Here is a 12807-nt window from a genome sequence, read left to right as displayed (position 1 = left end):
TATGTTTTCATACTTTATTCCACAAATTTTTATAGGTTTCAATTCAGGGGATCGATGGCTACACTCATTCCGATAAGCTAAACAAATCTTATTATGTGTTAGTATGTTATTTAGGACATGATTTTCATTAATTTGTTGTAAGTTCGCTTAAATGTCTGTTGTAATTTGGTCAAACTAGATTTCTCTTCCTTCAAGCTGATGGTAGAAATATTGGCGTCGTTCTCAGGTGATCCAACTTTGACAGTTCGACTGGGCTCTGTTGGTGCTGGACTGGTGAAGGTATTCGTTGCCACTATTGTTTCGTTTGATGCTGGAAAGGTAGGAAAATAATTTAACTTATTATGATTCAAAATGGTCGTTTGTGGCTGTGTCGAATATCTGATGAGGTTAGAAGTAACTTCAGGAGTAGTTGGTGGTTCGGTTGTTGGCAGATCGGTCGTCATTGGCCTGCCAGTTGTAGGAATATATTTAGCTGTTGTCCTAGGTAGTAGAGAAGTGATTTCAGTGTTAAGTATTTCCCTGTTTATGATATTGCGGTTTGGGTTATTTGAATAGTAATGTTGATTGTAGGGGGATGTTGACTTTAATGGCGAAAACGTAGAATTTTTACGAAGGTAAGCAGATTTCAGAGCCAGCCACGGATTTGTAGTCGTCATTTCTGGGACTTGTTTCACATTATCGGCTTGGTTATTATGTGGGTAAATTTCAAACGATGATGATGAATAATGGTCGTCTGTTTGCTCAGGAGATTTCAGAATAACCCATGGAATGTCTTGATAGTCGTTGAAATAAGTTGTGGGTGGGCGAACGGTCGTCGATGATGGCCACTGATTTGTTTTTTCTGTTGACGAAGGGAAATAGGTGACTGAATCCGACGAATATGATGGATGGCTGGATTCGGTGGATTGCGAGATGAGCCAAGGTTCGATTTCAGGATTATTGTCATTAAAAACAGCTGGTTGTTTAGTTGGTGCTGTGCTAGTTGAAGTAGTTTTGGGTACTTTTGTAACGGGAATTTGATGTTTGAGACCATGGCTGGGCTTGATAATTATTCTAGGCCCTTCTCCGGCTTCAAAATCTTCGATTTGTCGATTTATCCAGCGTCGACTGAATCTGACGTTTTCCTTTCTGACTCCAATCATCTTGTCATTCACACATTCACCTGATTTTTTTTAAATTTACTTTTGTATTGTTCACCCAATTTTGAAAGTTGTATTACCTTGAAGGGTAAATGACAAACCCTCAGGGTTTCCGTCACCGATTCCTGTATTATCCATAATAATGGTCACATCTTTTGGTTGGTGGTTGTCGACGTACCACTGGAAGGGCGGAACGTCGCCAATGCGCCCGCAAATTCTACATTTCGCAAGTACAGATTTAACGGGATTGTTATTAGATCAATTTCAGAGTGTACAGGCGGAATATTGGGCATACTTTGCTTCCTTCATGAATGGATAAACACGGTAAAATCCTCCAGCGCATCCGACCACATCCGGCAATCGACTACGACCGTCCACTCTCAACGTGATTCGTGCCAGACTGCAATTCTTACTCGGTACCTGGTTACCATTTCAGATTTCAGTTTAATGCGCCAATTACCGTAACGCTTTATTGAGTTGTATAATACCTTGACAATCCAGCGGCAAACTAAAGGATAAGCGCGTTCTTCCGGAAATTGTGACGATTCGAACGGTGTGAGTCGATCAAAGGACAAGGGGACATTGACGGTACCTCCGCAGGTATCTATTACGTTATTTTCGTGAATTATTAAAACATGGAATAATCTCAGTCAATAGTTTTATTTATACCTGCAGAATTTCGATCCCAACTGTCAGCGGGTGGATTGGTGGTTGTTTGGCCAACTAAATGGCGGCTATCCGTGTCCGGAAGAAAATCAGATGTTGCTGGATGGATGAGATTTTGTGACAATCGCAGAATAGTTTGTGGTAGATTGTCATTCATCTCAATGTACTCTGGATCGAATACGGTAATGGACGATTTACTTTCCGTCTCAATCGACTTGTTTTTCAAAAAAGGTGTTTTCCCTAATAGAATACGAGATTTAATTGTCCCTTATAATTAAATAATTATCAGTTTTAGTTCTGTGATAGGTACCTGCCGAAGTGAACGATATGACCAGAATGCAATGGATGAAAAACACAACGAAAACTTGTTGGCGCATATCGACTACCTGCACAGGTGAAATTTAAAATTAAACGTCTAAATCTTTAACAGCAATTGTTTCAAGTAGATAAAATAATAAATCAAAATTTACCTTCCAGGGTGATCGTCTCATCCTTGGCGAATTGAACGACATTTAATGTGGCAAGTACGACGTGCCTAACCAGTGAAAAAGTGTACGTGCAATTATGTGGTGTCCTAACTCTTCTTCTGGTTGATAGGCAATAATGAGACGCCCAGACAGTTGGTGCTTACTCAAATGCTTCAGACGTTGGACTGAGAGTTTGAAACTGTAGCAGTTATGGAATTAAGTGGCAACAACAAGTCGTTTTCTCCAGCACTCTCACAAGAAACAACATAGTAAACTCATTTTACACCAGACTACACAATGAACACTGTGTTTATTATATCCCAGCATTCAACTATTTAAGAAAAAGTTGCCCAGAGGTTTTTCTTTGCTCTTTTGAGCTCATCTGCATCGTATAAATTCTGTCCTCTTTAAGCAAATGAAACGAGCGAAACCACAGAATAAGAAATTTCTTCAACCGAAAAATCTCTCGTGATAATGTTTTCGTGAATTTCCGTGACACGCATTCCATGCAGATATTATTTCACGCTCGCTCGACTCACACGGGAATGTTGTATGGGTAAGTTTTAAAATATTTTACTTGCTCAAGGAAATTGTAACCGAATCTAAATTTCTTGTTTGTTTTGTTTTTAATATAAAGGAAAGAACAATTTCTCACAAATCTGGCAAAACCGCACCTGGAAAAACCACGTCAATTATCTTTTCGCGCCTTTGAATTAGGGGAGGGGAAATGATGCCCATTTATCGTTCGTGCCATCATGGTGTCAAGTTTCTTAATCAGCGAAATCAACTGTCAAGTTTGGTAATGATGACTTAAATAAATTATTATACATGACATGAATAATAACATTCTGCCTGGTTTATTTTTAGTTGGTGCAATTTTGCATGGGCAGTGTCGTTGTTGGGCATGCACGAATGAGTTGCCAAGCACATTGCCTACTTATTTCACTATTACGTCTCATGGAGTCTTGTTATCCTCTATTCAGTAAGTCAATTACATTTTATTCCTTATACTAGTGCACGTTATTCCCATGGAATGAGCGTTTTAGAAAGTTTTTGGTTATAGTTAATGGTCCCACCGATTTATTTATCAACCACAAAATGAGAGATAGATAGTAGCATAATATTTATTTAGGCCTGATAATTTATAACTGAGTAATTACTGCTGTCAATAAGCCATATGCTTATCAGACATGTATTATGTTTCATTGCTGTTTCTGTTATTTCTGCTGGTTTATTTCCGCTTCCCTTTTGATTTCTTCCAATTGCGACGTGATGTCAGAAATGGCTTCGTCGATAATCCCGTCATCGTTAATCACAATGGGCCGTACCCCGTTTGTGGCCGCCTTTGAATTACTGTTGGGTACATTAAGAACCGGACTTTTGGTCGTGGGTGGCACCTTAGTGCCTGATTTTCGGGTCGTAGTTGATTGTCGTTTAGTTTCTTGACGAACGGTGGGGGAAGTAGGACGGACTGTAGAAACACGAGTGGACGAAGGAACAGCAGATTTAGTTGGTGGTTTCTTGGCTGCAGTGCTGGGACGAACGGTGGTCGATGACAAACGAGTCGCTGTTGTTGACTGAACTGAACCAGTTTTGTTAGACGGGCGTCGAGTCGTCGATGTTGGCTTGTTTGTCGATGGACTGGTCGAAGAGCGATGGGTGGTGGGTGGACGGACCGTAGTCAACGGCTTAGCTGAAGTAGATGGGGTCGTTGATGCTTTTAATGGGGAATGATTTTCACTAACGGGAGATTTTAGAATGACCCATGGAATAGGGGAAGTAACGTGCGGGGTGACGTCGGGAATCTTTGGGAGATTATTCACAGGACTTGTTGACGAGTGAATCGCTGCTGGAGCTACAATCTCATTGCTAACGACATTTGGAACTACGTTTGACGAAGAAGATACCTTCGTGTCGGACAGCGGCTTCAGGATGACCCAGGGAATGTCTGATTGATCTTCAAAATGGTTTGACGTCGTTTTATTGAAGTTTTGAGTGTTTGACAGGATCGAGCTGATGGTCGTGGAACCAAAGATCCCAGGTGTGATTAATCTCGGCCCATCTCCTTTAACAGATTCTTCCCTCAATCGATTCACCCATCGAGTAGTGGACCAATAATTTTCAATATCGACGTCAATCTTCTTGATATCCGGCCTGATTTGAATACATTCGCCTAAAATTCACCATAGATAAACAGAATCAGGTATACAACATTCAATTGATTTATCTAGTAATTATCTTTAAATGTCATTTTACTTTGAAGGCTGAAAGACAGACCCTCGGAACGGCCGTCATTTAATCCAATGTTTTCCATGACGATGGAAACATCTTCCAACTTTTGGTCGTCCACGTACCACTGGAAGGGCGGAACTGTTCCGATCCGGCCGCAAAGTCTTGACACAAAACAATGATGGTAATTAAAGGAAATATAATTTAAAAAAGAATCAAGTACTTTGCTTCCTTCATTATAGGTGACACGGTGTAGTATCCCTTTGTACAGCCATCCACATCGGCCAATCGACTCCGGACATCCACTCTCATTGTGACTCGTGTACGACGGCAGAGCGGACTCACCTGCGAATGTAATTGATTAAATTATTAAAGCCGTTATAAAAGTTTGATTTTTTACTTTGACATTCCAGATGCAGACGAGAGGATAATTCCGCCCAGTGAAGAAATGCGACGATTCGTGAAATGAGAGTCGATCGAATATCAAAGGGACATGGATTGTTCCTCCGCACGTATCTGTTTTTCAATTATTTGATTATTTATTAACCCCTTTTTGTATTCAAATGTAGACGAACCGTATTGGTCAAAAGTTATGGGTCGAGGTGTTGTTGCACGGGCAGTGACTGGATGAGCTGTTGGAAGTGACGGGCGTCGGGTGTTGGGACGTCGAGTTGGTCGAGGACGACGGGTAGGGGGTTGATTCAGGTTACTTTCAATGTTATTTACTGAAGTGACGCTTGCCAATGTCGTAGGTGGCGGCAGTGTTCCAGGATTTTCCATCCAGGGAATAATATTGGCCAGTTCCACACCTGGAATGAAAACCCTGGGTCCTCCAGCGACTACCGAGTTTTTCCACAGCTGATGCAGCCACTGACTGTTGCTGGAATTCATGCCAGTGTCGTTGATAGTCACGTTTGATAAGTATGCCAAACATTCACCTATAAGTTTAATCAAAGTAATTTGTTTTTATTAGGAAATTAAGATTTTTAAAAGGGTGCCAGTGCTGTACCTTGGAGGGTGAAAGACAGACCGGTGGATTTGTCTTCTTCAAGTCCCATATTCCGCATGGAAATGGTCACAGATTCCGACTGTTGGTCCTCGACGTGCCACTGGAGAGGAGGGACATCTCCGATGCGGCCACAGATTCTGTTGTATCCCATAATGAATCATTTCATTTTCAGGTAAACTAAACTTAACTTTTGACTGTATTACTTGGCTTCTTTCATAAAGGGAGAAACGCGGATGTATCCATTGGCGCATTCCTTGTCATTGGGCAGTCGACTGCGTTCGTCAAGTCTCAAAACAATTCGACCGTGACGGCAATTCTTGCTCACCTGGAGTCGACCCATCATCACCATGAATTTCTAGGGCAAATGTGATTTTTCTACGTACCTTGACATTCCAAGTGCAGATTAATGGATACGTTCTCGCTATTGGGAAACTAGTCGACCGATAAGTTTCCTCGATGACTTTATTATTCTGATCGTCCGACAAAGGCACAAGGATATTGCCCCCGCAAGTATCTGCATGAATGATTGCATTGAATTTAATATGTTGACAAATATGTTATGGCGTATTTCTTCACCGGCTTGATCCCAACTGTGAACGGGATCTTTAGTTTCTGCTGGACGCCTAGTTGTTCTTGATGGACGTCGGGTCGTAGTAGCCGGTCGTCTGACAACGGGTTTAACTGTTGTGCTTTTCTTTACAGCATTGGCCGGACGGCTGTTTTTGCGGTAATAATCCTCGTCGTATCCGCTGCTGTTTAAGGATGTGGCCAAAGTTGTCTCTGCCAAGGTAATAGGCGAATCTGTTATGTAACTGCTGTTTTGCGATTTGTCTTTAGCCGAATCATCTAAATAATAAGGCAATTGATTAACATGTTGTCATTTGCATTACAGGAATCGATTTATTTACCTGCCACGGTGACGGATAAAACGAGGCTGAACAACAAAACGAGATGGCGCATTTCGAGTAACAACTGAAAAAAGTTCACCTTTCGCAATTCAACGCAACCAAGATGTAGGAAACTTGTTGAAGATGTTGATATGCTTCAGAGACTACAGCTGGAGAAACACTGACTGCTGGATGAGGAGCGGAAGCAAACAGTAAGGCGATGTCACACCTAACCGTGGGCTATAGTTTAACAGTCTTGTTATTAGAATGAAAACCAGCACGGCGCTGCTAGTTTCCAGGACGTTTTCTGTTCTACAATAACAACATAACTTACGCGCTTAATTTGTCACGTGGTGAAAGTCCTGCAAACGTCGTTCGACTAGCTTACTTCTTTTATGTGCGGCTGTGCCTCAGTCATTGTATATAAAGAGTGAGCTAGAAGAGGTTTGAAACGGCGTTAAAAATGTTTGTAACCTCAATTCCATTTAGTTTCTAGATCTCTAATTGCGCCCTCTTTTTTTAAACATCTTCACTTGTAAGAAAAAGGGATCCTGTAGTTGTATAGGAAATTAGTTGATATGGCGACATCTGCGTTATAAATATAAGGTAATCGGCAAACCAAAGACAATGAAACATCTAGCACAATAAATATGTGGCTTATTCCTTCAAGCAAAATAAACGTGAAACGACTCTTTCAAAAACCATTTTCTTTGGAAAAAACATGTCTTATTCATTATTTTTTTGAACAATTGGGCGTTTTGGCCTTTAAAGGCTGGTATAAGCCGTTTCTAGTAACAAATGAAGCATGCAAAAATTGCCAAACACATAATTAAAATTACTTGTAAGTTTAAACTTTATCATTATTTCAGATCACATAGTGTTAAAATGTAATCAAATTCTATTTTCTACTGCCACAAATTTGTTGAGAAAGGAATTCCTTTTTATAAACCTATTGTCAACACTATCGAGGAGTGTATATTTTGATGTGCTCATTTGAGATAGGGACTTCATTAATCATTATAGCTCGTTCAAGGCAGTTAATTTTTGGCTATTGGATGTCCTCGTTAGGAGTTGAAAGACTCATATCATTCAAAGCATTTTAAGAATTCAGTCTTACGGAATATTTCTACGTTTAAATGTGCCCGTGAAGTGAATCCTGTTAGTGTTAGATTTGAATTTGACGAGTCAGGGAAACACGATTTTGATTAAGAGTGACTCCTGTCGATTCACTATGATTGGGTTATTATCATTTTTGCATTATTGACTGCGCGGGTAATTTTAACTAATTTTAAGGTCCAGCCAGATCATGTATTGATTGTTTTGGCAACTGTGTTCCTTAATGAAAATCGTGGTGAATCGTCTGCTGTTCCTGGCTTTCGTAATTTAATAATTTCGTTTCATGTTCGTTCGAACGTTCACCTTCTGACTTCATGGTTAGCGATTTAAAATTTGGTTGGGTTTTCGCTTTTTAAAAAAACTTTTGATTTGCACACAGCCGTAAAACGGTTGTTTCATAATTTAACCCAGGCGATATTTTTGCAGTTCCATCATGCCTCGAGCAAAAAGTGCAAAAACTTTATTGGAACTGTCGATAGCTCATGTTGTTCAAAGCATGAATAAGTGGGAATGGAAGCCAATCGAGCTTTCAGACACCATATCAGATTCAGAGCTAGTACAAAGTCCTTTACATCAGCTACGTAAGTTGGTGAATCTAAAAAGTGTTTTATTTCACTGTCTTATTATTGTATTAGTTATATATTTAATTGCTTCTAGCTCTGCATGTGCTGGAAAAAATTGTGCAACATCTCCAAATGAATTACTTGCTGAGTAAACACTTAAAATGGGTCATCACATCTCAACTAAATGAGCTTCTATTAACCTCAAATGATGAAAAAGAGATTCATGTACAACTTAAACATGCTTCTATCCAATGTCCAGTAAGAAACAATTAATTTTATTTCTCTAATAAGATAATCTTTCAATTAACCTTCTTTTAATTATTGCAGCTACTGAAAAAATTGAAAATTTTTTTAACTTGGGAAAAGCTAGATATTGAAACATCCATCGTGCAATTCCTTCCTAAATTCCAGCAATTAGAGGTATTGGAAATTGCAAACACTTCTGTGAGAGACAACAGCTTAGAAGTTTTTGGAACTTATTTCAAACATCTAAGGTACAAAGTGTCATCTGAAATATTTTTTTTTTTGCCTACAATTATTAACGTCAAAATGTAATATTTTTGAAGGGAGCTGGATGTGAGTTACTGTCCAGGTGTGACAGACAATGGAATTCAAAGATTGTGTGGTGGAGCCCACCATTTGGAAGGGGAAAGTAGAAGAAAAGAATATATATGGGATTATGGGAAGTGTAAGCTTATCCAGAAATTGCGCGTTAAGGGAACTAGTGTTACCAAAAAAGGAATTCAAATCGCTCTTCAAAACCTGCCTTCCTTGAAAGTTTTAAGTCATGAGTTAGTTGTAGAAGTCTTGAGTAACATTCATCAATCAGCACTGAAGAGTAACCCACCCTTAATTCCCAAATATTCCTTAATTAAAATCGCTGTCGCTGGTCCGCATACACAAGGAAGCTTTGGCTTAGCGCTCGCACTTTGCCCTTCAGTTATCAAGGTCAAGATTGAGGAGATCAAGAGTGATTTTCTTAATAGTGACTTGTTGGAATTATTAAAACTTGCCAGTCTTCGTCACCTACAGATAAAATGTTTTAATCCTTCTAGTGTAACATTTTATGATGGAGTGTTTCCATTGCTGAAGGCCAAAGGAAATCTTCTCGAGAGCCTGAAACTTGAGATGTTCTCTGATGTCGACATTCATTCTATCATTGAGTTCTGTCCTAATCTCAATTCGCTTGCAATTGATAATTGTAAATTTTGTGAAATTCCTGTTGAAGAAAAGGACAGTTTTGTGCGTTGGAAACGAATCAAAATCGAACCACCAATTTTAAGAAAACTTGAAGTATTGCGTTTGATACTTGAATCGCCTTTTCAATTCAATGCCGAATCCATACTTTTGCAGCTCTTGTCATCGCCTTCACTCAGGATTCTTGAGATTTTTTATTGTAATGAACTTACGGATAGCATACTCGAAACAGTTGTGTTGCGTCATCATTTTCAAAATTTGGCACAATTAGAATTATATTGCTGCAATTCTCTGACCAAAAAAGGAATTGATTTTTTTATGAACGATAACAACTCAATCAAATACATGGACTTAACATTTGAAGGCGATTATTCAGAACTTCTGACTGTAGAGAACTTTAATGAATGGGAAGAGAAAAGGATACAGAAAAATTGGCAATTGATTCTAAATATTTGTGATGTACGAGACTAATTGTTCATAATTCGTGAGATTTTGTTATTAATTATTTTCCCTTTCCATTGCGTTTGGTTGTCATATGCCCTTTGCCTGTTCATTATTGTCATAATGTTGAGGCTAGAAAATAAATCGGTCAATTTTGAAGTTGTGCGTTTACTAACAAAACTATGATTATCTGAGATTAGGCGTGGAGCTGGAGCTTACTGTCCAGCGGCTATCACTACCAGTTGACGCTGAATCGCTGATCAACTCGTGGTGGAATTTAAAAGCATTTATTTTCACTGTTTGTCAGTTTTTATGCAAAATAAAATATTTCAATTCGCGATGACCAAATCAGGGTAAAAGATTATGCTTATAGAATATAACTGAAATCCACGTTTTCGGTTTTCATTTTTCAATCATATTTCCTAATTCAGTTATTTAATTTAATGGCATTATGGCAACGTTGTTCTTAAAGACATCCAAAGATCGTCTGCTATTTCTGGTTATTTGTCTCGTTAATTTTTGTTCACCTTCGTTTCAAAAAACTTAAACTTACACATAGCCGTGTAACGGTTGTTCAGTAACTTCGACAAACTCTTTTTTTGTAGTTTCATTATGCCACGAGTGAAAAATGTAAAAACTTTATTGGAACTGTCGATAGCTCATGTTGTACAAAGCATGGATCAGTGGTCATGGAAGCCATCAATCAAGCTATCAGACACCATATCAGATTCAGAGCTCGGCACGAGTCCTTTACATCAACTACGTAAGTTATCGAATGTGATACGTAATTGACTTCACTGTAATCAACACTTTTTATTGCTTCTAGCTTTGCATGTTCTGGAGGAAAACATGTACTATCTTCAAGAAAAGGAATTGCTGGGTAAACACTTGAAATGGGTTATCACTTCTCAACTCGATGAGCTTCTATTTACCTCATGTAATGAAGTTCAGATTCGTGAATATCTTAAACATGCTGCTATCCAATGTCCAGTAATAAGCAACTAAGTTTATTGTTCTAGTAATATAATCTTACAGTTGAGCTTATTTAAATTTTGCAGTGTCTGAAATCATTCGAATTTCAAAGGGACAGAGAAAACATTCTTGATATTGAGACATCCATACTACAATTCTTTCCTAAATTCCAGCAATTAGAGAAATTGGAGATTGCATACACTTCAGTGGGAGATAATAGCTTGGAAGTTTTTGGAAAATATTGCAAATATCTAAGGTAGAAAAAGTGTCAACTGAATATTTTTATTGTCTATAATTCTATTAACGTTAAAATGTAATATTTTGAAGGGAGTTGGATGTGAGTCACTGTCCAGCTGTGACTGATGCTGGAATTCAAAGATTGTGTGGTGATGCCTACCATTCAGGAAAAGAATGTGGAAGGATAGATTATATGTGGGCTAATGGAAAGTGTAAATGTATCCAGATATTGCGCGTTAAGGGAACTAGTGTTACCAAGAAAGGAATTCAAATCGCTCTTCAAAACCTGCCCTCCTTGAGAGTTTTACGTCATGAGTTAGTTGTAGAAGTCTTGAGTAACATTCACCAATTAGCGCTTGAGAGTAACCTGCCCGTAATCCCCAAATATTCCTTAATTGAAATCGCTGTCGCTAGTCCGTATACACAAGGTAGCTTAGGCTTAGCGCTCCTTCTTTGCCCTTCAATTATCAATGTCAAGATTAAGGGGATTAGTAATTTTCTTGATAGTGACTTGTTGGAATTATTATCAGTTGCTAGTCTTTGTCACCTAGACATATCTGCTTGCCCTGAAGTAACGTTTTATGATGGAGTGATCCCATTGCTAAAGGCCAATGGAAATCTTCTCGAGAGCCTGAAACTTAAACATTTCTATGGTGTCGACTTTCATTCTATCTTCGAGTTATGTCCTAATCTCAATTTGCTTTTAATTTATCATTGCGTTTGCTATGAAATTCCTGTTGAAGAACAGGACAGTTCTGTGCTTTGGAAACGAATTAATGTTGAACATCCAATTGTGACGAAACTTGAAGTATTGCGTCTGACCTTTTCGTTTGTTGATTCCGAATCCCTTCTTTTGCTTTTGTCTTTGCCTTCTCTCAGGGGTCTTGAAATCGCTCATTGTTTTGAACTTACGGATGTCATACTTGAAAGGGCCGCGTTGCTTCATGATTTTCATAATTTGGAAGAATTAGAAGTTGCTTTCTGCGATTCTTTGACCAAAAAGGGAATTGATTTATTGATGAGTGATAAAAACTCAATCAAGGAAATGACGTTGCAATTCAATCACAATAATCCAGAACTGCTTACGGCAGAGAACATAAATGAATGGAAAGAGAAAAGTGAACAGAAAAATTGGCAGTTGGAATTACATTTTTTCTGTGACTAATTGTTCATAATTCACAACATTTTGCGTTTAATTATTTCCCTGTCCATTGCTTTCGTTGTTGTGTATGCCGCTATGGCCTGCCCGTTCGTTTGTGTCAGAAAGTCAAGGTTAAAAAATAAAACACAGTTAATTTGCTATTTGGTGGTGCATCATTTATTATTAATTAGTGTTAATTGATTTGGTTAATGTAACTTAAGAGATAACCAACCCATTGACAAAGTAATACTGATATTTAAAATTTTCAGAAATCGCGATAATCACCAATGAATAGGCAAATATTCTTTACTCATATGAAAAAGTTAAAGCAAAATTATCTAAAAAAACATGTACTAATATTTTTTATGTCTAGGGGCCTATTTCAAATTCGCTAGATGGCTAGATAGATGAGATGAATTCGCTAGATGAGTCCACAATATTTTGAGCAAGATTCGTTCACCATAAAGGCGTGAATTTGAATAGTTATCCTGCACATCAAGGTTCAACATCTAAAAAAATTATTCCTTTTCCAGGAATTATTACTATTCTAATAAGAAATTAAAACACTTAGCAGCTTCTCGGCCATGGGTAATCTTCAGGTTTATTGCAGTAACTTTGGGGAAGTCACATGAAAAGATGCAGCGCACATATACCAACATGTGTTGTATTTATCTGAATTTTTTACTCAAGCAGTAGGTAGCAATTAACTTTAGTTTATTGCATTATGTTGGAATATTTATTGG

General features: G+C 38.3%; 3 protein-coding genes and 1 long non-coding RNA gene across 5 annotated transcripts; 2 read left to right on the top strand and 2 right to left on the bottom strand.

The window, feature by feature from the left end:
- Positions 1–1962, bottom strand: LOC124201191. The gene is made up of 5 exons (XM_046597683.1): positions 1809–1962; positions 1628–1743; positions 1435–1559; positions 1220–1356; positions 1–1162 (listed from the first exon to the last, which is right to left on the bottom strand). Exons 1-5 carry the CDS (start codon positions 1960–1962, stop codon positions 111–113), a joined length of 1584 nt encoding a protein of 527 aa, XP_046453639.1. The 3' UTR covers positions 1–110.
- A 353-nt stretch (positions 1963–2315) lies between these two features.
- Positions 2316–7429, top strand: LOC124201196. Of its 2 annotated transcripts, XR_006877547.1 has the most exons (12): positions 2316–2828; positions 2910–3071; positions 3140–3254; positions 4347–4475; positions 4536–4685; positions 4744–4854; positions 4915–5013; positions 5071–5189; positions 5254–5422; positions 5475–6298; positions 6403–6609; positions 6664–7429. It is a non-coding gene; the product is annotated as an uncharacterized LOC124201196 (long non-coding RNA). The 2 variants fall into 2 exon arrangements; XR_006877548.1 differs by lacking the exons at positions 2316–2828; positions 2910–3071; positions 3140–3254 and adding an exon at positions 4151–4239 and having other exon boundaries at positions 6664–7427.
- LOC124201189 lies at positions 3341–6552 on the bottom strand. Its single transcript, XM_046597680.1, has 10 exons — positions 6419–6552; positions 6087–6356; positions 5894–6024; positions 5714–5835; positions 5511–5647; positions 5077–5439; positions 4902–5017; positions 4725–4846; positions 4529–4665; positions 3341–4445 (listed from the first exon to the last, which is right to left on the bottom strand). The coding sequence occupies exons 1-10, from the start codon at positions 6468–6470 to the stop codon at positions 3490–3492; spliced, it is 2406 nt and encodes an 801-aa protein (XP_046453636.1). The 5' UTR covers positions 6471–6552; the 3' UTR covers positions 3341–3489.
- Positions 7430–7718: 289 nt separating the features above from the next.
- Positions 7719–12161, top strand: LOC124199562. The gene is made up of 5 exons (XM_046595394.1): positions 7719–7830; positions 7940–8094; positions 8171–8334; positions 8404–8570; positions 11014–12161. Exons 2-5 carry the CDS (start codon positions 7947–7949, stop codon positions 12086–12088), a joined length of 1554 nt encoding a protein of 517 aa, XP_046451350.1. The 5' UTR covers positions 7719–7830; positions 7940–7946; the 3' UTR covers positions 12089–12161.
- The last annotated feature ends 646 nt before the right edge of the window (positions 12162–12807 follow it).

The sequence above is a fragment of the Daphnia pulex genome, chromosome 8, assembly GCF_021134715.1.
Source record: "Daphnia pulex isolate KAP4 chromosome 8, ASM2113471v1".
In the NCBI taxonomy this organism is placed as follows: domain Eukaryota; kingdom Metazoa; phylum Arthropoda; class Branchiopoda; order Diplostraca; family Daphniidae; genus Daphnia; species Daphnia pulex.
Note: the sequence above shows the minus strand (reverse complement) of the source record. Positions and strands in the feature narration are given on the sequence as shown.